Genomic DNA, 27,134 nt, shown 5'->3' with positions numbered 1-27,134 from the left:
GAGGGCACGCGGGGAGGGGTGCGCGCGTGCGCACTAGGCCTCACAGGCGCCATGCCGGAACCGCGCGCTTCGGCGTCCCTGAGGGTGAACGCAGCGTTTGCCGCACGCTACAGTCGTTACCGCGAGCGTGAGGAACTGCAGCGGCGTGAGTGAGGGGCGCCTGCGCAGGCCGGGGTGTGGGGGACGGGGGTGCATCTGGTGGGGGTGGCTGTGAGGAACTCGTGTGTACCCCACAGTGAAGGATCGCTATGGGGATCCGGACGGCGGCGACTCCAGCTCCGAGTCCGACTCCAGCGACGAGCATGTGGTAAGCTTCCACAAGCAGGCTTCCCGTCTTTCCCTAACCGGGCACGGTTGTCCCGGAGTCCTCAAAACACGCCCCCATCCTTTGAGTGACAAGCATTCCACCCAACCCGGGGATCGCCAAATACACCCTCCTTTCTGGAAGAGGTCTCAACCTCCCACCCACTGAGCTCTCTCACCTGAATGCCCTGGGATGCCTTACCCTAAGGGGATGGTTCTAGATTTATCTCCTAACCCCTTGTGGTCGCTAAATCTTCCTACTTTCCGCCGGGCGTTGGTGGCGCACGCCTTTAATCCCAGCACTTGGGAGGCAGAGGCAGGTGGATCTCTGTGAGTTCGAGACCAGCCTGGTCTACAGAGTGAGTTCCAGGACAGCCTCCAAAACAATACAGAGAAACCCTGTCTCGAAAAACCAAAAAAAAAAAAAAAAAAAAAAAAACTTCCTACTTTCCTAACTTGGCCTCATCCCAACCCCTTGAGTAACAATCAGCATTCTCCTTGTACCTAGGGATCGACACGTCCTCCCTACCTCCCCAGAAGGACAGCTCCCTACCTTAACCACATAGGACCCTATAGGAACGTCAGGGGCCACACCCTAGTCCTTTGAGTTACCAGCAATACCCTCCCCATGTCTAGGAGACACCAAATCCTAACTACTTGACTCCAGGCCGCCCACCAATTTCCAGAAGGAATCTTCCCCTAACCCAGTAGAGCCCTAAGGGAATTCCAGGACGCCTCCCCCATCCTTTAAGAGACAGACGGTGCCTACCCACACCTAGGGGTTGTCATAAGCCCTCTACTTTATCCTCCGTCACAGCAGACTGACCCCACTGTCCTGATTAGTGGTCAGCCCTTCTGTCCCGTTCCTAAAATCCAGTCTGTCATTGTAGTGCCGCCCAGGGGGGCCACTGTCTTCACACAGCAGCTCTTCCGCTGGCTTCATCGTGGTAGCCAGGGCGTCTCGTGGTCCACTCAAGTGTGCCTGCTCAATGCCCACCTCCTTGCCCTACTCTTCTTCGCCCTAGCGAGTCCCTGACCGCGGGCCACACCGCCCAGTCCCAGGGCTGTACGTGCTTCTCTTCATCTGCGCTCTTTGTCTGTCCCCCCAATCCCCAGTTGCTGGTCCCTGCTGTCCTCCTCGCCAACCCCTACTCATGTGTCCCTTCCTTCTGAAGTCACCCCACTCCTTTTCCTGCTCTAGGAATTTGATCCCCAGCAGGAGAGAGACTTTTACAGGACTCTGTCCTTGCTGAAGAAGAAGGACCCCCGAATTTACCAGAAAGATGCTACCTTCTATCAGAGAACAGGTATGGAGAGGGCTGCTTCTCCACTTTCTTACTGATGGGATTGAATTGTTGAATGAATTGTTTCCCATCCTAAGTGAGGTGCCAGACACCAGACATCACTCAGGAGGCAGAGGCAGGCAGGTCTCTGTGAGGCCAGCGTGGTCTCCAGAGTGAGTCCAGAACAGCCAAGGCTACACAGAGAAACCTTGTTTCAAAACAAAAAGAAAAGAGAAAAAAAGAATGGATGGGAATTGAGGAATGACACATGCATGGTGATCTCTGGCATCCATATGCACTGGCCATGGTGGCGTGCGCCTTTAATCCCAGCACTCGGGAGGCAGAGGCAGGCGGATCTCTGTGAGTTCGAGACCAGCCTGGACTACCAAGCGAGTTCCAGGACAGCCTCCAAAACAATACAGAGAATCCCTGTCTCGAAAAACCAAAAAAAAAAAAAAATAAGTGTGTGCCTCATAACTGAAATTGAACAAAGAACCTTGGGCTTGCTAGGCAGACCGTGTCAATTTAGCTACACCTTAACTAAAGACTTTGTTTGATTGACTGAGTAGCCTGGGATACATTATAATGTGTCTCTGGAAAAATAAAGGGTAGGGTAGGATGATTTACTGTTTTACAGTTGGAAGTGGCTGACAGGGTTTTAGAACTTCTGTCTGCTCCCAGTTCCTCCCGTGGGATTCTCTGCCAGAGGGAAGTTGGGGGCAACAACGGGTATGTTCTCACTGTCCCACAGCTGAAACCTCATCTTCAGACAGTGAGGAGGAGCCAGCAGCCTCCGGGAAGCAGAAGAAAATACAGCCCATGTACCTGAAGGACTATGAGAGGAAGGTCATCCTCGAGAAAGAAGGGTAAGGCTGCCCCATCCCCACCTGCAGCCTCCAGCTCTCTAGGGACCATGAAGATGCTTCAGGGGGTTTTGTTGGTGGTGGGTTTTTTTGTTTTGTTTTGTTTGAGACAGTTTTTCTCTGTGTAGCCCTGACTTCCTGGAACTAGCTTTGTAGACCAGGCTGGCCTCAGACTCTCAGAGATCCACCTACCTCTGCCTCATGAGTGCTATAATTAATGGTGTGCGCTACCACTGCCTGGCTCTTTTTGTTTGTTTGTTTGTTTTTTAAGACAGGGTTTCTCTGTGGTTTTGGAGACTGTCCTGGAACTTGTTCTTGTAGACCAGGCTGGTCTGGAACTCACAGAGATCGCCTGCCTCTGCCTCCCAAGTTGTGGGATTAAAGACGTGCCACCAACGCCTGACCTTTTTTTCTTCCTTCCTTCCTTTTTTTCTTTCCTTCTTTCTTTAACTTTTTAAAAATTTTATGTGCATTGGTGTTTTGCTTACATGTATTCCTGTGTAATGGTGCCAGATTTCCTAGAATTGGAGCTATAGACAGTTGTGAGCTGCCATGTGGGTGCTGGAAATTGAACCAGGTCCTCTGGAAGAACAGCTAGTATTCTTAATCTTTGAGCCACCTCACCAGCCTCCAATTTAGCATTCTTTATTTATTTTCCATAGCACATGTAGAAGTTGGAGGATAAGTTCTGGAACTCTGTTTTCCCTTCTACAATGTGGGTTCCAGTGAGCAAACCTCAGGACTGCAGGTTTGGCATTAAGAGCCTTAACCTAAGCTGAGCAACACTCAGGAGGCAGAGGCAGGGTGGATCTTTGAGTTTGAGGCTAGCCTGGTCTCCATAGTGACAGATGAAAAGTCTGGACCAGCCTCCTCTATGTGGTGGCCTGTGTGAGGATTAGCGGGAAATGGTGCTTACTGCCAGCCTGCCGCCCTGCTTTAGTCCCTGGGACTCCTCACTCCCACATGCACACTATGGCCTGCATACACATAAACACCAGAAATAAAATTAATTAAAAATTTTACCTTAGGCCAGGCGTTGGTGGCGCACACCTTTAATTCCAGCACTTGGGAGGCAGAGGCAGGCGGATCTCTGTGAGTTCGAGACCAGCCTGGTCTACAAGAGCTAGTTCCAGGACAATCTCCAAAGCCACAGAGAAACCCTGTCTCGAAAAACCAAAAAAAATTTTTTTTTACCTTAGGCTAGATAGATGATAAGTGGTTAACAGTTCTTGGTGGTTTTCCAGAAGACTGGGATTCGGTTCCTAACACTCGGGTCCAGCAGATCCTGACCACCTATAGCTCCACCTCTAAGGGGATCATCTGCCCATGTCCTCCACAGGCACTGCACTTCTGTACACAACCACCTAGACACACATAACACAGGATGAAAAAGAATAACATGTGTTTAATGTTTTTAAAAACTGGAGAGATGGCCCAGCATTTAAGAGTGCTTGCTGTGCCAGACAGTGGCGGTGTACACCTTTAATCCCAGCACTCGGGAGGCAGAGGCAGGAGGATCTCTGTGAGTTTGAGGCCGGCCTGGTCTACAGAGCGAGTTCCAGGTCGGCCAGGGATACACAGAGAAATCCTTTGGGGGAGGGGGACGTTGCTATTCTTCTAGAGGACACAAGTTCAATTCCCAGCACCCACATCAGGTGACTACCATCTGCCCGTAATTCTAACTCCAGAGGATCCAGCATGCTCTTCTGGCCTGTACAGGCATCCACACACACATGTGGCATATAAACAAACACATGCACACATACACATCAGTAATATTAAAAAGTACAAGGGTCGGGGGCACAGGCTTTAGTAGCCTACTTGTCTGCCATATGGAAAGCTATTGGTTTGCTCCTCAACACTGTTTAAAAAAAGAAGGGAGGAAAATATTGTGAAGTAAAAATTCATTTAAAACTAAAGCGTTCTAGCCAATACCTGTAACCCCAGCACTCAAGAGGCAGGAGCAGGAGAGTTTTCCTAAGTTTGAAGTCAGGTAAGAAGGCACAGGCCAGGAGGAACTACATGCTAAAACCCTGTCTTCCGGGGTACAAATGGGGTAGACTCAATGACTCAGTGGGCAGCAACACTTACCATTAAAGCTAGAGAACTTGGTTCAAGTCCCTAGCACCCATGTCAAATGCTGGGCATGCCCAAGCGTGTGCCTGTTACCCCAGCTCTGAGGAGCAGAGCTAGTGAATTGCAGGAGCTTCGTGGAGCAAGCCCAGCTCTAACAGTGAGCAGTGAGAGGCTGTCTCCAAATAATGTAGTGGAGGAGAGCTGAGCATGGTGGCCTAGTCTTCCATCACAGTGCCCTAGAAACAGGCCAGTGGATCTCTATCAGTTCTAGGCTACCCTGGTCTACAGAGTGAGTTCTAGGCCAGGCAGAGCTACATATATCCTCTATGGCCCTCTATTTTTTCGTTTTGCTTTTGACACCTCCAGCCTCTGTAGCCACGTACGTGCAACACACATCCATTACATACACACACTCAAATATACAATATTTATTTGGGAAAAGTAGACACTAAATATACAGTAATGCCCCAAACCCATTGTCAAGTCAGGGTATTGTGGGCTGAGCTACTTGCGCTGGCACTGCATTCTGAAGTCTGCTGTTCTCTGCACAGCAAATATGTTGATGAGGACAACTCTGATGGGGAGACTTTCGACCACAGGCTCAAGGTGGGTAGAGCAATGGCCGGCTGAGGGTGTGAGGGCTCACAGCTGGCCTGAGGCCCACATCACCTCCCCCTCTGCAGGAAACAGCAGTGAAAAGTTATGTAGAAGAACAGAAGCAGCTGAAGGAAAGGTGAGCTTGGGCTGGGGTCGGTGGCTACTGGGACCCAGAAGCACACGTGCCACAGTGTTCCTCTGAGAGAGTCAGAGCTTGGGGCTGAAGCCTGTCCCCTGGCGTGTGTAGCTTCCGAGCGTTCGTGGAAGACAGCAGCGATGAGGACAGTGCAGCGGAAGGTGGCTCTGGGCTGCTGCGGAAGCACGTGAAGACTGGGGAGGAAAAGGTTAGCGCCCGGGCCCGCTGGGGGGGGCCTGGGCTGTGACGGGGCGGCAGGACCCCCTCGGAACTCACTGCTGTCCTTCCACAGGCCCAGGAGGAAGTGGACTACCTTGAGTGGCTAAAGGGGCAAAAGGAGATTGACAGCTCCGAGTCCTTGAAAGAACTGGTAAGTAAGTCCTTAGATGTAGTCCCCAGGCCCAACTGCGTGTCCTAGCTTTGTCTCAGCTCCCGCTTCCAGACACCCCAGGACAGGTGAGGGCCTGGGGTGTGGCTCAGTGGTAGAGCCCCTGCTAGAATCCCCCCACCGAAGCATTAGGGGTTGTGGCCCAGAGGGAGAGCATCATCCCAGAGTCCTCCAGTGAGCAGCTGGTCATAGCTCGGGTAGTGGCTACTTAGCATGCACAAGACCTGGGTTCCATCTCCAGCACCAAAAACAAAGGCACATTCTTTGAGGATAAACATGAACAATTTCTGGGCTTCAGTTTCTCAGTGGATAAATTGAGGCTAATACAGGCCAGGTGTGGTTGCCAACATCTGTAATCTCAGTATTAAGAGACTAAGAAAGGATTGCAGTTTGTGCACAATCAGCCTGAGCGACTCAGGAAGAGCTGGTGCTGATGTCCCTACTCTAGGTCAGCTGTGAGGTCTCAGTTCCTCAGGTCCATCCCAGGCCATTTGCATGGCCCTCACCATGGGCCTGAGCTTATGTTACGTCTCTCCCCATAGACACACCTCAAGGAATACTGGAACAGCCCCGAACTGGATGAGGGGGAGCAATTCCTGAGGGATTATATTCTCAACAAGCGATATGAAGAGGAAGAGGAGGAAGAGGAGGAAATAGAGGAGGAGGGGTGAGCAGCCAGCTCCTTGTTCCAGGCTGTGCCTCGGTTACTCTTCAGCATGCAGGCCCACAATAGCAGGCACTATGAACCTGCATTTGGTCTGCTTTGTTCTTTCTGTTTTTCTTTCTTTTCTTTTTTTTTGGGGGGGGGGTGGTGGGTTTTGTTGTTGTTGTTGTTGTTGTGGTTTTTCTTTTTCTTTTTTTGGTTTTTCTAGACAGGGTTTCTCTGTATTGTTTTGGAGCCTATCCTGGAACTCTCTCTGTAGACCAGGCTGGCCTTGAACTCACAGAGATCCGCCTGCCTCTGCCTCCCGAGTGCTGGGACTAAAGGCTCCCCCCACCACGACCTGGCTTTTCTTTTCTTTTCCCCATTTCTAATTTCTTCGTTACGTTTATCTGTCTGCAGGGATAGGGCAGCACACTTGGGAGTCAGTTCCCTCCTCCATGTGGACCCAGCGCTCAGGGGCTAGGGCTTGTCGTCTCAGCAGCCCGTGTTGTAGAGTGTTTGTGGAGATAAAAGGAGCTCCTGTTTGACTGGGTTCTTCAGTGTCCCTGACCCTTACTCCATTTGTCCTTCAGGGCTCCAGGCCCCACGGGCCAACTGGCAGTGGACGACTCCTCAGACGAAGGGGAGCTATTCCTGAGGAAGCAGGAAGACTTTGAGCACAAGTACAACTTCCGCTTCGAGGAGCCTGACTCAGCCTCAGTGTGTGCCCAGGCCTGGGTCAGGGAGGACATGGCTGCCCAGGGTCTAGCCCTTCAGGCCCATACACACCCTCTCTGAGACCTCTCTGGGCTCCTCTCCTGCCTGCAGGTCAAGACATACCCACGTAGCATCGCATCGTCTGTGCGCCGCAAGGATGAGCGCAGGAAAGAGAAGAGGGAAGAGACTAGGGAACGGAAAAAGAGGGTGAGTGTGCCGGCGACCCCCAGCCCTCAGAACCAAGGCACAGATCCTGAAAATTTCAGGCCTGCTCGAGGTAGGTAGAGAGTTGAAGGCAAAGCTGGGGGGGGGGGGGTGTAGTATACCATCTCCACAGAAGAGAGTAAAAGGACGCTGGTGGCGCACACCTTTAATCTCGACACTCAGGAGGCAGAGGCAGGAGAATCTCTGGAGTTCTAGGCTATGCTAAGCTACAAGGACCTTATGTCAAAAGATAATGATAAATAAAGAGTAGAGCTAAGCTGGCATAGTGGGCATAGTGGCACCTGTACTGCCAGTGCTGGGAGGCAGAGGCAGGTCCCCACAAGCTCAGTGTCACCTGGTCTGCAGGAAGAGCTCTCTGCCATCTTGACCCTGTCTCATAACAGACAACACAGACTGCCGCTCAGGGCTAGAGCACCTGCCTCGTGCCAACGCCCTGGCCTTGATCTAAGCACTGAAGGGTTCCCTGAAGGAAGCACACAGAGCAGACAATGCCTGTATTCTCGGGGCTCAGGAATAGTTGCCTGTTTGCGAGGCTCTGCCTCTCAGAAAGCTGAGCCTCTTTCACCCACAGGAGAAGGCCAGGAAGCGGGAGGAGCTGAAACAGTTAAAGAACCTGAAGAGGAAGGAGATTCTGGCGAAGCTGGAGAAGCTGCGGCAGGTCACTGGCAACGAGACACTGGGCCTTGAGGAGCAGGACCTGGAGGGTGACTTTGACCCTGCCCAGCACGACCAGCTCATGCAGGTATGACTGCTCAGAGGTCACCTCCTGGGTGTGTGGCCTCAGAGAAATGACTTGGCCTCTCTGAACCTGTTCCTTGCCTACAATGTGAGGCTTATTGAAACATTGCCTTGGACTCAGGAAAGGAGGGACGGACGGGAGGACCTGACCTGAAAGGACAGAAGGGTAAGAGCTCACGAAGGGTGGGTTACATGCAGAGCTGCACTGCGGTACATAGCGGGCTGGAGGCCAGCATTTGGCTCCGTACTAAGACATGGAGTGGGAAGAGCATATGAAGGAATGGGGTGTGGCTCATGGTAGGACCTCTGCCTACAATCCCCTGTGAGAGGCTGGGGTGTGACTGTGGTAGGGCTTTGGGTTCCAGCCCCAGTACCACAAAATGAGGGTTAAAAAAAAAAAAAAGAACCCACCCAAGCTAATGAATAACCCAGATTAGCACGCACCTCAGTGGAATCTGTGTTTTGTTTTCTTAATGACTGTGGGGCTGGGAGGCTGTAACTCAGTCACCACCTCTGTTGCCATCAGGAGAGTTCCTGACAGACATCACTAGATACAGAAAATGAACACAATTCCCTAAGCCTGGCAGTGTAATACAAGGAAGATAGTTCAAGTTGAGTCATGGACATATCAGGATGGCCACATATTCAGGCTAGCCTCCATCTCTCCACCTCCTGCCTCTGCTTCTCAGGTATCAGGCTATTCTTTTTTTTTTTTAAGATTTATTTATTTATTACATATACACCAGATTGAATTGTAGATGGTTGTCAGCCACCATGTGGTTACTGGGAATTGAACTCAAGACCTCTGGAAGAGCAGTCAGTGCTCTTAACGTCTGAGCCATCTCTCCAGCCCCTCAGGCTATTCTTGAATTTATCTATCCACTGTAAATTTGTTTTAACATATGTGTTGGGGTGTCATATGTCCCATGGCACGTGTGTGGAGAATACCTCAGGAGGACTGGCTCTGCCTACCTTCCACATGGGTTCCAGTGATCACACAAGTGCTTCCGTCTACCCACTGAGCCATCTCACCAGTCCTTGGGTTGCTTTTGTTCCTGTGTCTTTTTGATGGCATAGAGACAGAAGCCTTGAACCCCTGCATATATACTACAACTGAGCTTAGCCCTCCAGCTCACATTCTGAGCCATTAACATTTGTTATATTGAGAGAACATAGCATCATGCTTTGGAAACAGGTACTGAGAGATCTCTAAGAGAAGGTTTGGAGCCAAGTGGTGGTGGCTCACGCCTTTAATCCCAGCACTCTGGAGCCGGAGGCAGGCAGATCTTTGTGAGTTCAAGGCCATCCTGGTCTACAGGACAGCCAGGGCTACACAGAGAAACCCTGTCTCTATGAGGAAAAAAAAAGTTTTTGCACTGTGACATGCCCCAAAGAGGCCCCTAGCCAAGCCTAGGAAGTCTTGGAAGGAGACTGAAGGGTAAAAACAGTTGGGGAGCACTGTGAAGCTGCTTTTTTTTTTTTTTTTTTTTTTTTTTGTTTTGGTTTGGTTTTTATGAGACAGGGTTTCTCTGTATTGTTTTGGAGGCTGTCAGTCCAGCCGTGCCTTGAACTCACAGAGATCTGTCTGCCTCTGCCTCCTGAGTGCTGGGATTAAAGGTGTGTGCCACCAACGCCCGGCTATGAAGCTGCTTTTTAAAAAATATTTATTTGTATTATTGTTATGCCCGCATGTATGCCTGGAGGTCAGAAGAGGGCACCAGGTTTCATTATAGATGGTTGTGAGCCACCATGTGGTTGGGGGCAATTGAACTCAGGACCTTCAGAAGAGTAGCCAGTGCTCTTAACTGCTGAGCCCCTCACCAGCCCTGAGATGTCTGCTTTCTTATTCTTTTTTGTTGTTGTTTTTCGAGACAGGGTTTCTGTGGCTTTGGAGCCTGTCCTTGAACTAGCTCTTGTAGATCTCAAACTCACAGAGATCCACCTGCCTCTGCCTCCCGAGTGCTGGGATTAAAGGCATGCACCACCAACACCCGGCTGCTTTCTTTTTCTTTTAGGGGCTTCTCGGGTCCTAGCTTTGCTTTCTCAATGGAGAGGAGCAGTTGCTGTTGCTCATGGTGGCTGTAAGGATCACAGCAAGAAGCTGCTCAGGGTGAAGCACATAGAAGTTGTTTAATAAATGCACAGATAAGCCTAGAAAGGTGACTCGGGTTAAGAGCACCGGCTGGTCTTCCAGAGGACCCAAGTTCAATTCCTGTCACCCATGTTACCCATCACTGTATCGCGAGAGTTACAGCTGTCTGTAACTCCAGTTCCAGGGAATGTGATGCCCTCTTCTGACCTCCAGGAGGACAGGCATGCTTGTGGTATAGACATACATTCAGACAAAACACCCACATATAGAGTAAAAACTAAAGACTAGAATGCTTTCTTTTGCCATGCTCCCTGTAGATGTCAGAGTTTCTCCAGTGCCCTTCTTGGAATTCAGAGTACCCAGTCCCACTGTGCCTGACATGCTTGTAGACTTGGGGATCAGGGTAGTGAAGTTATGTGGTCTTAGCCTCCTGGGCTAGGATTGCAGCTGTGGCCCCAGATGTGGATTATAGTGTTAGGGGCGGTGCCAGAGCTTTGTGCATGCTGGGATAGCATCCTGCCATCTGAGCTCTGGCCTCATTCTGTAGTCCAGGCTAGCCTGCTGCTTATCCCCCCCCAGCTCAGCTTCCATAGTGCTAAGTATATATACCATATCTAGTGTAGGTAGGATCTTGGAGGAAACTTCCTCTCCACCTGTCATGAATGATGACAGCTCAGTTGAGTCCTGACTAGTGATTAGGTCATATGTGATAAGGCACAGATGATAACAGCAGGGTCTGAATCATCTGACAGTGTAGTGAGAACGCAGTGTAGTTGTATAAAATGCAACAGGCAGCAATGTGGAGGGTCCCAGCACACAGGAGACCCTCAATCTGAGGCAGAAGGATGGCTTGCCTGGGCAAAAAGACTGTCTCAGTAAAGGCAAAAAACTGCCATTCACACACCTGTAACCCCTGTACTCAGGGGGTGGGGGCAAGAGGATCACAGTAGCACACAAGGCTAGCTTCTACTACATAGTGAGTTAGAGGCCAGCCTAGCCTCCATGAAACCCTGTCTCCTAAACCAAACACAGGGATGGTGAGTCATGCTGACGTTGGCATGGCGCAGGTGAGCTCCTGTAAGCCTGCAGGTGCCATTGCCCTTAGACTGGCCTTCCCTTACAGAAATGCCTTGGAGATGGCTTCTATGGCACTACAGAGGAAGAGAAGCCACACTTTGAGGAAGACGAAGGGCTCGAAGGTGCGTGTCCTTACAGAGCTGGGGACCAGAGCTCGGCTGTGTAGCCCACATGCTGTCCTCACTTTGTCTGCATTCTGTGCCACTAGATGACTGGAACTGGGATACATGGAGCGGGCCTGAGCAAGATGGAGCCTGGAACCAGCAGGAGCTGCACTGTGAGGACCCCGACTTTAACGTGAGTGCCACTGGTCTGAGCTCTAAGTAGGGTGCAGCTGGCAGGGCAGAGCTTTCCATGAGCAAAGCCCTGTGCGCCATCCCAGCATTAGAGAGGCGGAGCTCAAGGCTTGCTGCATAATGAGGCCAGCAAGGGCTATAGGACCTTAAGAACAATGAGTGTCCCTGGTCCGGATCTGGAGCCTCCAGAGGGCGTTTAGCAATGGCCTGATCTGACCAGCACTTCCTGATAGATGGACGCTGACTATGACCCCAGCCAGCCTCGGAAGAAGCTTCGTGAGGCCCCCTCCTCAGGCAAGAAGAAGCGCAAGTCCCCCTTTGCAGCTGCAGTGGGGCAGCAGAAGCCCACCTTTGACCCTGGTGAGGCACAGGGCATACTGGGCAGTGTGGAAGCCTAGCTCAGGGACCTTGAACACACAACATCCTTGCTGTGTCTCCTGTGCAGAGGACAAGACCTTCGATGAGTACCTGGACGAGTACTACCGGCTGGACTATGAGGACATCATCGACGACCTGCCCTGCCGCTTCAAGTACCGTTCTGTGGTGCCCTGTGACTTTGGGCTCAGCACCGAGGAGGTTAGGACCAGGACAGGCAGGGAAAGTAGAGGAGTCCAGAGAATGGGAGGAGGTGAATAGTCTCTTCTCTGGAGAGGCAAGAAGGCCTGGATTTCAGCTAGGAAGAGCTGAACCAGTGCTGATGGAGGCGGGCACTAGAGAGGCTGAGGTGGGCAGGGCATCACTGTGAATTACAAGCTAGCCTGCAAGAAAATCAGGAAATCCAAGGCTGGTTTGGGCTACACAAGAGACCTGCCACAAAAACAGGGAAAACCCTGAGCTCGGTTGTCCCCAACTCTATTGACATCTGCACTGAGTACCTGAAGCTCAAAGGAAACCCCAGGACAACAATGTAGACACCGTCTTTCCCGCACAGATCCTTGCAGCCGATGACAAGGAGCTGAACCGCTGGTGCTCCCTGAAGAAGACCTGCATGTACAGGTGACAGCGGGGAGGGTGACCGGGTGGGGAGCCTGTTGGGACAGCTTCTGAAACACCGCTGGCACAGGTCAGAGCAGGAAGAGATGCAGGAGAAGCGGGTCTACAGCCAGAAGGCCCAGAACGTGTGGAAGAAGAGGCAGATCTTCAAGTCTCTGTGCCAGGAAGAGTAAGCACTGGGCCCTGGTGGGAGGCATTGGCCCAGCTAGCTGATACCCAGCCACTGTCCCTCTCAGTAACATGTATTTATGGTCAGACTCCAAGATTAGCATACATGAAACACTCAAATAAGGATCAAGGGACCTGGGCATGGTGGCACACACTTGTGATCCAGTCACTAGCGAGACAGTTTGAAGCCAGCCTGGGCTGCACTGCACAGTTGGGGTGGAGACTGTGCTTACTAGACAGGGCCTGTTAGTCTTGGAGCTCCCTATGTAGAAGCGCTCCCTCTGCTTCACAAGTGCTGGCACTGGAGGCACATGCTACTACACCTGGTGAGACTGTTTAGCACGATTGAAGTCCTGAGTTTCATCCAAAACCTGATGAGATGGTCTTAGGAGTAGCTGTTACAAGGACTGTCGTTCCTTCCCAGACTCCACTGAGACCGACACTCTAACTGCACTCAGGTTACAAGGGGCTGACTGACATAAGTGGCTTCGGCTGGCTCAGCTAATTTGTGGCTGTCATATTATGCCAGTTAGCTGAGGAAGCTGAGGCCGTCAGGGATTCATAGTGAGCCTGTATCCTAACAATAAAATGGGCTGGGGCAGGGTGTTTACTGACATGTATAAAGCCCCAGGCTCTATCCCAGCACTGTATAAACAGATGGATCTGAGTTCAAGGCCAATATGGTCTACGGTGAGCTCAAGGGCAGCAGAGCTATATTAGTGAGACCATCTCAACACCTCACCCCCCTAAAAAAGGGCAGAATCAGGAGTTAAAGGACATTCTTGGGTACATAGAGTTTGAGGGTAGCCTGGGCTACAGAAGACCCTCCTCAAAAAAAGGGGCAGGGGGAGGGTTCCATTGCCTGTTGTGAACAGCAAGCTGACCTGAACTTTGACTTTTTCTCCTGCAGGATGGAAATGCCCACAGAAGCCCCAGGGAAGTCCCAGGGCTCGGCCAGCCCACAGGCCCAGCTGCCTGAGGGAGCCTGTGGGAAGAGGCCCCAGTCTGGGACCCTGGTGGCCAAGGAAGAGGAGCTGGCACACACACCCTGCCCAGAGAAGCCAGCTTCCCAGAGGCAGCAGAGCAAGAAGGCCAGGCTGCTGGGTCCCACGGTGACACTTGGAGGTCACAAGTTCAGCCGACAGAGATTGCAGGCCTTTGGTCTCAACCCCAAAAGGATGCACTTCCGCCAGTTGGGTCGTCAAAGGAGGAAGCAGCAGAGCCACCCGTGAGGGCCACAGGAGGCCAGGCTACCTCCACAACCAAGCTGTTGACTGTATACCTCCCCCAACCTGTGTGATCTGCCTGCTAGCTGACTCTTCTCCGTGTGGAAACAGGCTGTCAGAGCTGTGCGTAAGACAGCCTGAAGAGTCAAGGAACTCAGGTGTGTTCAAGTCTGTGTCTTTATCAGCCTCCACCCAGCAGCAGTCGGTTCTCCCAAGACAGGGGCTTTGGGACCAGTGAGTACAATGATCCAGTGCAGGCTACAGAACTTGAATCAGGCCCTGAGTGAGTGCCCTGGAGCCCTCTCTCCATCCCGGGCTCCTGAGGGGACATGGGGGCAGCTAGAGGGCACAGCCCAAGCTGGGGGCCTAGACAGGGCTCCGCTGTACTGGGGAGGATGGGGACATGAGGACGGGGGATCCAGCACTGCCATCGGAGTTCCAGATCCCATACCTGACATGACATAAATAAAAAAATAAATAGTCTGGCATCTTTCCCATCCCTTCCCACTATAAAAACACGAAGTCCTCAGAGCTGGGCCGTTTTGACTTCAGGAGGCGTCCTGTGCAAGGCAGCCGCAGTGTGGGCTGGGAGAGCTGGGTGCAGAGGGCATCCAGGCTGTGGTCCTGAGCGTGGCCCTCAGCCACCGTGAACATGGGGTATCGCTCCGTGGCTGAGGAAGAGCTGAGGATCTGCAGAAGGATGGGGGAGAGGTCTGAGTTCAGGGTCTTCCAGAACCAGCTGCAGTTTTGGAATGTACAACTACCTATCCAGCCTGTGAACAGCTGCTCTGGCACTTGTGATGAGCTCCCAGGTAGCCTTCCCACCCCCTAGCAGTGGTCCAAGCTTTTCAGGCACCCATCATTTTGGTCTCATCTGGGCTGAGCTTCCTGGTGTTGGAGAAAATAATCTTGACTCATGTAGGGGTGAGCCCACAATACTGTCCACACCCAAAAGGGCGGGGATGGGCACAGGTGAGATATTTAAAGAAAAAGGAAAACCTAATTTCCATATTGCATGACCTCCCTCCTCAGCTGGTACCAGAAGTGGGGCCCACCTTCATGTCCCCTCCCATTGTCAAGCATGGGTAGTGTTACTGTCCCGGACTGTGGGACATGGTAAGCAGGGAGTCAACCACCCATGGCATACCCCCATGATTATAGCTCACCCTCATCAGCTCCGAGCAGAGAGTCTCAAACTCCTTTCTGTTCTCAGCGTAGAACCCTACAGTACAGCTGGGGTCCATCTTGGCAAAGGCCATCTTGCGGGGCGAGGTGCAGTGGAAGGACTAGGCAGATAAGAGAGGTTTGAGGCATCCCAGTTTTGTGTCCATGCCTGCAGCTCCCACCCCAAACCACCAGCTTACCTCAAGGGGAAAGTCAGCCTGGCTGACATCCACTGCAGGCTGGCAGTAGTGGGGATCCAAGTAGAGCAGGAAGTCATCTGTGGGGATTTGGGGGGCAGCTGTAACTGGGGAGGGTAAGAAGGCAGAGGCCTGTGACCCAAGAGAGGGGCTGTGGCTTACCCTGGTAGCCAATGAAGTACAGTGAATGCCGGGGTTTGCCTCCCATGATGCCCAGGCAGAGTTCTGACCGAAGAAGCTCCTGTAGAGGAAAAAGCTGGCATCAGATGGGCTAAACAAACTGAGCAGGTCTGAGAGTCTATGAAGCCAGGGAACCCACTGAGGCCATCATGCTGACCAACCCAGCTTGAGGGCACTGACATTCTAGAGCAGTAACTTAGCTGTCAGGTGTGGAGGCTTTACAGAAATGGCTATAGATCTTCCTCATTTAACTTTCTGTTTTTCTGAGAGGGTCTCACTATGCAGGCATCGCTGTCCTGGAACTCCCTGTGTAGACCAGGCTGGCCTCAAACTCAGACACTACCCCTCTGCCTCCCGAGTGCTAAGATTAAAGGCATGCACCAGCAACGCCTTAAGTAAGTTTTAAATAAGGAAAAGGCCTCATGGAGCGACTTAGCAAAGAGCTAGCAGGGATGTGTAGAGTGTACAGGCCGTCTCCTGTGAGGACAGGAGTGAGCAGAATACCACACTGGTCAGTGCAGCTGGGGCTAAGGGGGGAGAGGGGGAGATGACAGGTGACACAGCGTCTTTATCTTATGGGGAGAACTTCGCTTTTCATCTGAGTGAAAAACATGCCAGGGGCTTTCCACGGAGCCCGTCATGCTGTCCCCTTCCCTGAGACACTTCTCTAGCTCCTCATCTGACTTCTAGAAGGCCAAGGAGGGGCTTTCCTCTGGCTCCACTGGAACCTGCCTTTAAAATCCAGATTAAAGTGCAAACTCCCCCACTCCCCAGAAAGGGTTTCTCTGTGTAGCCCTGGTTGTCCTGGAACTCTCTCTGTAGACCAGGCTGGCCTCACACTCACAGAGATCTGCCTACCTCTGCCTCCCCAGTGTGGGATTAAAGCATTCATCACCACCCCTGGCTTCAGGTCTGTTTTTTTAATAAGAACACACATTTAAGTGCTGGGGATTAAACTCAAGTGTGAGTGTGCAACCTGGCACAGAGTTCTACCTCGTGCTTCTTCCCCAGTCTTCCAGAACATTCCAGTTCTCAGAGTGTCCACTCTACCCAACATTCTCAGAGTTTTGGCTCATTTCACTGTGTTTGAATCCCAGTCCCCAGGATAGTGAATGGGTCTGTTGCAGCTGTGTCACTAGTGGGTAGTGCCCAGTTTAAGGACTGGCATTCATCTCCAGAACTATGTCAATAAGCAAGGTAGCATGTGACCATAATTGTCTCATAGAACAAGGTGGGTGGGGGCTGGGGAGAAGAGCACTTGCTGACCAAACACAAGGACATGATTTGAAAACATTAGTACCTATATAAAAAGCTGGGCATGGCCACACATGCCTGTAACCCAGTACTGGGGGGCAGAAGTGGGTATCACTGTGGACTGCTGGCTGCCACCCCAGCTCCAAGGCTAGTGAGTGAGAGACTCTGTCACGAAAGGATAAAGCAGAGTGACAGAACAGTCTTCTCTCACATGTACACACACAGTGTATGTACCACGTACACATACACATGTGAACATGCCCACGTGTGCACACAGATCCGAAGAGTGACACCCATGCTTGACCCCTGACTGTTAAGTGTGGCGGGCCCCCAGGCAGAGGTGCCCCACCAGGAGGCGCTTACCTTCACACAGGGCACATACACAGGGTTGAGGGTCTCACCACCCAGTCGCACAGGCACCAGGATGATCACAGATTTCCACTCTGCTGTGGGATCTGGCCAGGACACCAGACGTGCCACATCCGCCTTGTACACTGTAGGGACAGGGCAGCAGATCACCTTTCTACAGACTTCTTGCCCAGGAGCACAGCACCACACCTGCAACTCTCAGTAAGCAATGCTGTCCTCATCAGCAAAGAATGTCTTCCTAGTCCAAGACAACCCTGGAGCCTCCAGGCATTAAAAAGGATGAGTGAAGACCTAAGGAGCTGGTGTGTCCCAGAGGAGCCTACAAGTCTGTAGCTATGGTGACTGTGAGGCCTGATCATCCTGGCTCTACCTCTACAGATATGTGCCACCAAACCGGGCTCATACAATGTTCACTGTGTGCATACCAGGGAATTACTCTCCCAGCTGAGCCATAATCCCAGTAAGCGGGGATTCTGAGCAGACCTCACTTTACACTGTTGCTCTTGGTGCTGGTGATCAATTTCAGAGCTTTGTGTCAGTGTAAACCCTCAAATGTTAGGATTAAAGGTGTGAGCCCTAACTCCCAGCCCAAAAGCTCCCTTTAAACTGCAATCCTCTACAGGCAGTAGGATCTGGAGGCCATTATTCCCACAGTTCTTACATAATGGCTTTGAGGCCAGCCTGAGCTAAAGAGACCCTACCTCAACATAAACATAGCTATATAGTCAGTGAACCTGGAAGAAAGCAATAGGTAACATTTGGTCATTCTGCTGTGAGCACCTTTTTATTAATTTATTTGTATGTATCAGTTCTCTCCTTCAACCATGGGGGTTCAGGAATCTAATCCATTTCATTAGGTTCAGCGGCAAAAACCTTTGCCAAATTAGCCTTTATCTGTCTGGCCCTTTTGCTTGTTTTGTTTTTCGAGACAGGGTTTCTCTCTATGTATGGCTGTCCTGGAACTCACTCTGTAGTCCAGGCTGGACTCAAACTCAGAGATCTCCCTGCCTCTGTCACTCGAGTGCTGGGATTAAAGGCGAGTGCCACCACTGCCCATTACCTGATCCTTTTGTAAAAATTACATTTATTGTGTGTCTGTATGCACCATGCATGACAGGACTGACATGCCACAGCATACAACTGGAGGTTGGAGGACAACTCTGAAGTTAGCTTCAGGGTTCAAACTCAAGCTGCCAGGCTTTTGCAGCAAGCGCCTTCACTCACTGAGCCATCTTGCGGACCCATATTTTTTTTGATCGATGAGTCACTAAACCCTCTGACACCTGATGAGCCTGAGAAGCCCAGACTTGCCGACACCGGATGCCACCCATGATGACCCAAGCTTGATCTCTGGAACCCACAGAACACCCACTTCCCCACAATGTCGTGTGCACGATGACACAGACTTCCCACCCTAAACACAAACAAATAAATAAATGTAGGTTGTCGTTTGTTAAGGTGAGGCTGCATGAAGAGGGTGAAGAGTCTCCTCTCTTGAGCCCCTCATTCTGACTTTCTGGGATCTGCAGCAGAGGGAGCCCTGGCTACACCTCCACAGCTTGTGCCTAGAATCTAGATTCAAGTGTCCCTTCAGCCCAGAACTTGTGTCAGCCCTTGAGGAATGGGGACCTTGGTAGCACTGGCTCCAGATGGAAGTCTGCTCCCAGCCTCACCTGTGCAGTCCTGGGAGACGTACACCACCAGGCGGGTGACCTCTGAGCACCTCTCCACAGCTTTCCTGAGGGAGGAAAGCAGGCAGCCTTGAGTCCCTGGGGTCACCAGCAGCCCCCATTTGCCCGCAGCAGATCTCACCTGAGGATGTGCGCCACCACAGAGGGTCCATACCAGTCTCCCGCTCTCTTGCCAGAGCTCTGCCCAAGCTCCACTAGTCGATGTAGCCCAAAGGGGGCCTGGGGATGGTCAGCAAACCAGGACACAATCCTCCGGTGCCGCCGGTCCTGCTCCGTCTCCAGTGAACCCTGGCTCCACCGTGGGGGCACATGACGACTGGGCCCTCGATAATGGCTGGGAGAGGCTGGCCCCGGATTCTCAGGGGGAGCCAGGCCTGTGCCCTCCACCCACCTCCAGTCTGCAGAAGAGATGAAGTTTGTGGAGTGTTTGGGGGACACTTCCTACTTCCTGTTATTTGACACATAATTCTAATACTCATGTGAATGTCAAATTGATCTACCATTGTGAACTCACTTTTTAAATAAAAATTTATTTGTTTTGTTCAGGAGTGTTTTGCCTCCAAGTATTTAAGAGCTCTTCCAGTGAGTCGGTACTCAGAGCCCAGAAGAGGGAGTCAGAGCCCAGAAACTGCAGCTACCTATGCGTGTGAGGTGTCACACTGGTGATGGGAATCAAACCTGAGTCCTCTGCAAGAGCAGCAGATATCTTAACAGTTGAGCCATCTCTCCAATTCCTAATTATTTACTTATTTTGGTTTTTCAAAACAGGGTTTCTCTCTACTGTAGCCTTGGCTGTCCTGGAACTCACTCCATAGACCAGACATCTCAGACTCCCAGAGATCCACCTGCCTCTCCCTCCCAAGTGCTAGGGTTAAAGGCGTGGCGGCTCATTCCTCAATTATTTATCTAATTTTTTGAGACAGATTCTCATGTAGCCCAGGGAACTAACCTTGCAGCTCTGTGCCCAGGTACTTGCCTCACGCCTGACTGAGGTCTCACTTAACTGACACATATATATGCATATGTACACACACACACTAATTTACCCCTGACGGGCCTGAAACTTACTATGTACCCAGACTAGATACTATAGTTCAAAATCCTGCCTCAACCTCTCATGTGCCAGGATTCCAATGTACTGTCCAATTTCTCAGTTTTTTGTTTTTTGTTTTTTTTATTTATTGTGCATACAGTCTTCTGCCTGCAGGCCAGAAGAGGGCACCAGATCTCATTACAGACAGTTGTGAGCCACCATGTGGTTGCCGGGAATTGAACTCAGGTCCTCTGGAAGAGCAGTTAGTGCTCTTAACCTCTGAGCCATCTCTCCAGCCCCCCAATTTCTCAGTTTGAAAGCAATTTTAAAGTGTTGACCCAGGAGCCTGGCACTATTCCTGCAGCTGCTCATATGTACACACACACACACACACACACACACACACACACACACTCACTCACAAACTCACACTCACACACACTCACAAACACACACACACACACTCACATACACACACACACACACACACACACACACACACACACACTCACCTACCTCTAGGCAAAAAATGCAGGAGCAGGCCCTGGGCCAGCATCATCTGACCACTCCGTAACATACATCCCCAGCCACAGTCTGAGGTCAGGTTGCCTCCAGCTAGGGGTGGGAAGTCCCGGCGATATGTGAGCCACAGTCGAGATACAAAGTCTCTTTGAAACCGCTGGATGTCACCTATGAGAGCCAACTAGTCAGCTTGCCAAGCAAGGAGAACCCTACAAGACTCCCCAGCCCTGGTCCCAGATTGGACACAGCTCACCCTCTCCCTCAAAATGGTAGCATCGCCCACAAAGGTGAACACTGGAGATCTTGCTGAAGCTGGTCCGGCTTTTAACTGCCCAACCTGGGGAAGACATGGGGCAGCTCAGCAACTTAAAGTAGTCAGGTATCAGCAATGGGCCTTCCATTCCCCAGCAGTGACACCGGCCTGGTGCTAGCTGGGATCTCAAGGGCAGCTATGTAAAATCCATGCCACATCTGCCTAAAACACAGGTGGGACTTCGTTACAACTCGGTTGGGGAATCAGAGCCGCTCTACCCTGACTGTTGATTTTTGTTGCATACTGTGTGAAGTACGTTTCATTTCTTGTGTGTGAGCCTGTATAGGTGTATGGACAAGTGCCACACCTTGGGTCTGGAGGGTAGATAATTTGCAGGAGTCGGTTCTCCCTTTCCACCATGTGGGTCACCAGAACAGACATGAAGTCCTCAGTGGCAAATGCCTTTAACCACTGATGCTCTCACTGGCCCTTTTCTGTTTTTTGTTTTTTGTTTTTTTTAATGTGCACTGGTATTTTGCCTGCATGAATGTCAGTGTGAGGGTGTTGAATCACTGGACTGGAGTTGCAGACAGTTGTGAGCTGCCATGTGGGTGCTGGTAACTGAACCCGGTTCTATGGAAGAGCATAGAACCATCATGAACCTCTGAACCATCTCTCCAGTGCCCATTTCCGACTTTTTGAGGCAGAGTCTCATGAGGAGCTCAAGTCAGCCTGGAAGTCATGTAGTAGCTCAGGCTAGCCTCAAACTCTTATTAACCCCCCCTGCCTCAGCCTCTCCAGTGGGATTACAGGTGTGAACCACACCACCTGCTATCTCCTATTTTAGGAGGGGAGTAAACAGACCTCAGGAAAGCCAAGAAATCCGGCCAAGGTCAAAGAGGAGCAATGGGCGGGGCTTGAAGAGGATTCCGACCCAACCTGTCCCAGGTCCCGGGCTGAGCAGGGAGGAGGACCTGTAGGTGACTCCCCAGGGTGGGCGCATCCGCGGGACGGGGCTCAGGTTAGATCTGCCCCGCTGAGCCCTCTGCTCCCACCTCTGCACCCCTCCTCACCGTACTTGACGTTGTTCCAGGCTGTCAGGAACTTGGCTTTGAACTTGTCCACCTCGTCAGGCTCGGAGGGGTCGGTGCCAGACGAGCCTAGAGCTGCCCCGCCGGACCCCGAAGGTCCCAGGCTGTTGGGATCCGGGATCCGGGCTTGTCCCCTCGGTCGGCGACCCTCGGGCCGCCGCGCGTCCTCCGGGCTCCCGCTGCGGTACTGCACCGCGGCAGGCGACACGGAGTTCATGGACGCGCCGGGGAGGAAGTCAGGGGAACTGCAGCCGCTCGAGCGCAGCCCCGTGGCCAGAAGAGCGCTACTCGGTCCCCGGCGCCGGGCTCCCGGGTCCGGCTCCGGCCCCTGCGGGAACCCGGGTTTCTATAAAGAGCGCCATCTTGGCGGCCCAAAGCGCCCGGATACGGGTGGGCGTGGTCCGACAGCAAGCCACGCCCTGCACTTTCCCACCTCCCTTCGACTCACCACACCCACCTTATCTCACCGCGCAGGCGCAGGCGAGTCCCTGCTGGCCCTTATCCGAGACGGTTTTGTCAGAGCCCGGGAAGTCACGCCCACTGCCCCTTCCTGGGAACGTCCCCTCCTGAAGCCTAGGGACTCGTTTTGACCTCAGGCTGCGTACAGCGGGATTTTTTCTCGCTCCAGAGTGAGATTCCCCTCCCGGCTACTCAAATTCCACTGCAGAGGAGGTCACATCTGGGTGAGACACCTGGTGCTTGTCATACCTCTGGAGGGATCGAATATATATGCGCGACTTGCTGGAGTCTCTTCTCTCCTTCCATCCTGAGGGTTGGGAGGATCCAACTCTGGGTTTCTGGCTTGGCAGCAAGCACCTTTATCTGCTGAGCCATTTGAAGGCCCCTTGCTAGTGTTTTGAAATACTGAGCCCTCTCTGGCTTGAGGAGAACAAGTTCTGTATATTCAAGCCATCCATCCATAAGCATAACTAGCCCCAGGTGTCACACCCAGAAGATGTGACCCCGGCTACAGTGACATTTGAGTGGCCAGACTCACTGTGTAGGCTAGGCTGGCCTCCAACTCTTGGCTGTCCTTCTGCCTCAGCCTCCCAAGTGCTGGGAGGCTCACAAACTGAGCTTGCTAGGGGTGGAGCTGAGCTGCCCTAGAGGGCCTGCTTAGCATGCCTGAGGCCCTGTGTTCCATTCCCAGAACCCTGGTAATGGGTGTGGTGGCAGGCAGGCCTGCAGTCCCACCACTGAGGAGGTAGAGGCAGGAGCAGATCCTCTTCTGTGCCGAGAGTTTGAGGCCAGCCTCAGATTCTTGAGAAGAAAAGAGCTTGTGAGCCATACAGTGTATCGACTCAGAACAGACACCACCCAGGGAATGTGACCCCTATCCTTGGCGCCAGTCCCTGCAAGTCATGGTTCTCTGTGCCTCAGTTTCCTCCTGTGCAAAATGTGGAGTATCTGAAAGAGTATAAAGAGAAACCATTTTGCTAGTTTGAGATAGGCTCTCCTGTAGCCCAGGCTGGCCTTGAACTTAGGAGCTGAGGAGTGCACTGAAATTGCGTATTTAGTTAGTTTGTTACATTTATTGTTTCTGCGTGCATACCCTTGCCACAGCACTTGTCAGAACACAACTCTCAAAAGTCACTTTCCTCCTACCAGGCGAGCTCAGGGCATCAGGGCCGGCAGCAGACACCTTCACCTGCTACCCTGTGCTGTCTCCACCTCCAGAGTGCCGGGATATAGGCATACATGGCCATGCCTGGCCCTAGCCGAGTCTTCATACAACTGATGAAGAGGGGCGGGGCATGGGGAGGCAGAAAATAGGCTCTTTTTATATAGAATGGGAGAGGATGCAACCTGGTTTAGAGTTGGGGGGGGGGAGGAGAAGCCAGCAGGGAGGGCATGTAGATGAAGGCAGAGCACTAGTTTAGCATGCATGGGGCCCTCAGTTCAATCCCTGTTAAAGAGAAAGGAAAGGTCCTGGGGATCTTTGTTGAGGTGGCTCTATCAGGACGTTCATTTCCCTAACATGAAATCGTATCAGATTGCCACCTAGGATACGTAAGTAAGCCTGGAGATGTGGCTTACTTGGTAGAGTGCCTACCTGGCATGTACAAAGTGTGGGTTCAATCCACAGCACGACATAAATTGTTTTCATCTGTGTAGGACGTTAAGGCGTGCAAGGCCAAGAGATGAACCAGCCTGGAGTCTGCCTGGCACTGTCAGAGGTCCTGATCGTGCCTAGCCAATGAGGGGCGACTACTCAATATCTACACATCAGAGCAGCCAGGTGCTGGGAATATATTGAAGGCTCTCATCGTTGCTGAATAAGCCAGTCTGCTGTTTGGCTTTACCTGACTCCTGGCGTCTGTACCGCACCTTCTCACCCCTTCCCCCATGGGAGCCGTTAGGACCCAGCAACAATCAGGCATTTGGGAGACGGAGGCAAGAGTTCAGGGTCAGCCTGGACTATGTATACATACATACATACATACATACACACACACACACACACACATACATATATATTTCAAGTTTGAAGCCAGTGTGAGGCACATGAGATCCTATCTCATAAAGCAGGTGGGGAGGGCACCTCTCATGGTGATACATGCATTTGACTCCAGCACTCAGAGGCAGAGGCAGATGGATGGCCATGAGTTTCAATGCCAGCCTGGTCTACACAGGAAGTTCCACACTAGCCAGAATACACTGAGAGACTGTATCAAACAAACAAGTCGGGCAGTGGTGGCTTACACTTAATCCCACCACTCTGGAGACAGAGGCAGGAGGATCTTTGTTGCAGACTATTTAGCTATACAAAGATGTATTGCGTCTATTTAACGAGTTGCATTTGTTTAATTATGTAAAGATGTGCTGCTGAGCGGGGGTTGGGGGGTGGCACACGCCTTTAATCCCAGCACTAGGGAGGCAGAGGAGGCAGAGGCAGGCAGATCAAGAACCGCCTGGCCTACAAGAGCTAGTTCCAGGACAACCTCCAAAGCTACAGAGAAACCCTGTCTCAAAAAACAAAACAAAACAAAAGTGTTGCTGCTTTACCTTGCCTGCTAAGGTGCCTGACAGGACTAATAAAGGGTGATGGATGGCCAATAGTGAGGAAGGAGGTTAGGCAGGACTTCCAGGCAGGGAGAATAGGTAGTAGTAGGAGTTTAAGAGAGGGAGGGAAAAAAAGAGAAAGAAAAAGATGCCAGGGAGACACCAGGGGCCAGGTAGACAGGGAAAAAGCAGGAAAGCAGGACATGCAGAATGATAGAAATGTAAAAAGCCCCAGGCAAAACATGGATGAATAGAAACAGGTTAAATTAGGTTAAAAGAGCCAGTGGAACAAACCTAAGCTAAGACCAAGCATTCATTTCTTTTTAAAGATTTATTTATTTATTTATTCATTGTGTAGACAGGGTTCTATCTGCTTGTATCCCTGCAGGCCAGAAGAGGGCACCAGATCTCATTACAGATGGTTGTGAGCCATCATGTGGTTGCTAGGAATTGAACTCAGGACCTCTGGAAGAGCAGCCAGTGCTCTTAACCTCTGAGTCATCTCTCTACCCCAATACCAAGCATTCATAATTAATAATAAGTCTTCATGTCTTTGTTTGGGAGCTGGTTGGCAGCCCAAAGACAATGCCAACTACAGGTGAGTGAGAAGCCAGAGTGGTCTACAGAGTGAGTCCAAGGACAGCCAAAGCTATAGAGAAGCCCTGTCTTTAAAAACCAAACAAATACAAGAAAAAACCCAACAACAAAAATGATGAACAATCAAAATGAATGCAACAGGGGATTTCTAAAACTAACAACCCAATTTGACCCCCAGGACCCACAAGGTAAGAGAGAACCAACTCCCAAAAGTTGTCCTCTGCCCCTCCAAAGGAATGCTGTAAATGTTAGTACACACACACACACACACACACACGCACACACACACACACACGTGAAAAGAGAAGACTCCATCATAGCTCTGCAGCAGGCTACATTCCCAGCCCTCGTCCTCATTTTAGAATGGCATTGATTCAGCTGGGTGTGCTGGCTGAAGCCTGCCATTCGAGCACTCTGGCAGCTGACACAGGAGGACTGCCATGAGCTGAAAACTGGCCTTGGGACGTCGAGGCTAGCCTGGGCTACACAAGGAAACCCTGGCTCAAACCACAACAACAGAAAGAGTTCTTGCCTCTGCTCACCATTCTGAGCTGTGCACCCATGACCCCCATCCATCTGGGTTTCCTGGTTGCAATATGTTGCAAGAGCAACTGGGGTGCCACAGAAAGCGTGCCTCTGATCTTGAACTTTGACCTTTTCCTTGGCTGACAACATTTACCCTTTTGAAATACTGAGAGGGGGAAGCAAGCCTGGGCACTCAGCCACCCACAGGATGATGAAGGAAAATAACCACAGCACACCTGGCGTGGAGGGGTGGCAGCTGGCATCCGGTACTTTTGGGAGGGTCTTAACAGTCAAGGCTGGGCTCCAACTCTCTGTGTGGCTAAAGATAGCCTTGAACATTTTTTTATAGACAAGGTTTAAAAACTACTCATCTTTATTTATATATGTGAATGCGAGCAAGGAGGTATGCGTACCACATGTGTGCCTGTTTCTGGCAGAGGTCTTGGATTCCCTGGAGAGGAGTTACAGATGGTTGTGAGCCAAAATGTGGGCACTGGAAATTGAACCCAAGTGCTCTACAAGAGAAGACAGTTCTCCTAACCACAGAGGCATCTTTCCGGCTTCAACTCTGAATTTCTGGTCTTCCTACCTCTACCTCCTGAGTCCTAGGATGACACGTGTACACCACCACACTTATTTATGTGGGACAGGGAATGGAATCCAGGGCCACCTGAGCCACAGTCCAGAGCCTGCAACAGCTGTGTTTCTGTTTGTTCACATTGGGTTTTTAAGACTTAAATATATTTTGTGTATCTCTGTGTATGTGTGTGTTGAGAAAGAGAATGAATGTGTGTGTGTGTGTGTGTGTGTGTGTGTGTGTGTGTGTGTGTGTGTCCATGCGCATGCTCAGATGCCCATGAAGACCAGATGAGGGTGTTGGGTCTCCTGGAGCTGGAATTACAAGCAGTTGTGAGTCACATGTATGAGTGCCGGCCACCAAACTTAGGTCCTCTGCAAGAGCAGTGAAGTCTCTTACCTGCTGAGCGTTTCCCCAGCCCCTCCCCCAGCTCCTGGAAACCTTCCACACCTGCTGCAGCCCTTGGTTTCTGAGGCAGGGCCTCACTGTGTGAGTCTTTCAGGCCTGTAACTAACTGTAGCCCAGACTGGCCTGAACTCACAGTCAGCTTCCTGCCTGAGTGTCCTGAGTGGTGAGATTATGTGATCACTACCTCATACACTTGGAGAGCATTAGCCTGCCAAGGATAATGGGTTCTGTGGTGATATTTTGTTTATGATCTAACAAATAAAGCTTGCCTGAAGATCAGAGTGCAAAGCTAGCCATACTACTTACTTAGCCATAGAGGCCAGGCAGTGGTGGCACACACCTTTAATCCAAGCACTCTGGAGAGAGGCAGATGGATCTCTGTTAGTTCAAGGCCACCCTGAGCTACACGAAATTGATCCAGTCTAAAAGAGAAACAGAGCTCACGCTAA

At 51.4% G+C, this 27,134-nt stretch overlaps 2 protein-coding genes across 2 annotated transcripts; one reads left to right on the top strand and one right to left on the bottom strand.

Moving 5' to 3' along the window:
• The first annotated feature begins 17 nt into the window (after positions 1-17).
• Kri1 (KRI1 homolog) lies at positions 18-14,304 on the top strand. The gene is made up of 19 exons (XM_040729711.1): positions 18-145; positions 237-307; positions 1,505-1,610; positions 2,338-2,452; positions 5,077-5,131; positions 5,209-5,258; positions 5,370-5,466; positions 5,551-5,628; positions 6,189-6,313; positions 6,883-7,009; positions 7,118-7,213; positions 7,803-7,973; positions 11,185-11,260; positions 11,347-11,435; positions 11,668-11,794; positions 11,880-12,010; positions 12,366-12,430; positions 12,498-12,596; positions 13,506-14,304. The coding sequence occupies exons 1-19, from the start codon at positions 52-54 to the stop codon at positions 13,825-13,827; spliced, it is 2,094 nt and encodes a 697-aa protein (XP_040585645.1). The 5' UTR covers positions 18-51; the 3' UTR covers positions 13,828-14,304.
• On the bottom strand, positions 13,981-21,970 carry Atg4d (autophagy related 4D cysteine peptidase). The gene is made up of 10 exons (XM_005078551.4): positions 21,558-21,970; positions 20,485-20,568; positions 20,226-20,399; positions 18,798-19,074; positions 18,659-18,723; positions 16,980-17,110; positions 15,345-15,423; positions 15,186-15,262; positions 14,988-15,107; positions 13,981-14,511 (listed from the first exon to the last, which is right to left on the bottom strand). Exons 1-10 carry the CDS (start codon positions 21,790-21,792, stop codon positions 14,329-14,331), a joined length of 1,425 nt encoding a protein of 474 aa, XP_005078608.1. The 5' UTR covers positions 21,793-21,970; the 3' UTR covers positions 13,981-14,328.
• Between the last annotated feature and the right edge of the window lie 5,164 nt (positions 21,971-27,134).

Source organism: Mesocricetus auratus, unplaced genomic scaffold (genome assembly GCF_017639785.1).
Source record: "Mesocricetus auratus isolate SY011 unplaced genomic scaffold, BCM_Maur_2.0 Super-Scaffold_100022, whole genome shotgun sequence".
Classification (NCBI taxonomy): Eukaryota; Metazoa; Chordata; class Mammalia; order Rodentia; family Cricetidae; genus Mesocricetus; species Mesocricetus auratus.
This window is presented reverse-complemented; position numbering and strand designations above follow the sequence as displayed.

Bases quoted from the DNA above. Each gene is read 5' to 3' on its own strand.
- Kri1 (XM_040729711.1), top strand. From the start codon at position 52: ATGCCGGAACCGCGCGCTTCGGCGTCCCTGAGGGTGAACGCAGCGTTT. The intron at 5,629-6,188 runs GTAAGTAAGTCC...CTCTCCCCATAG, and splicing joins CCGAGTCCTTGAAAGAACTG to ACACACCTCAAGGAATACTG. The intron at 12,597-13,505 runs GTAAGCACTGGG...TTTCTCCTGCAG, and splicing joins AAGTCTCTGTGCCAGGAAGA to GATGGAAATGCCCACAGAAG.
- Atg4d (XM_005078551.4), bottom strand. From the start codon at position 21,792: ATGAACTCCGTGTCGCCTGCCGCGGTGCAGTACCGCAGCGGGAGCCCG. The intron at 20,400-20,484 runs GTGAGCTGTGTC...TGGCTCTCATAG, and splicing joins CTACCATTTTGAGGGAGAGG to GTGACATCCAGCGGTTTCAA. The intron at 17,111-18,658 runs GTGAGGCTGGGA...CTGTCCCTACAG, and splicing joins CGTCTCCCAGGACTGCACAG to TGTACAAGGCGGATGTGGCA.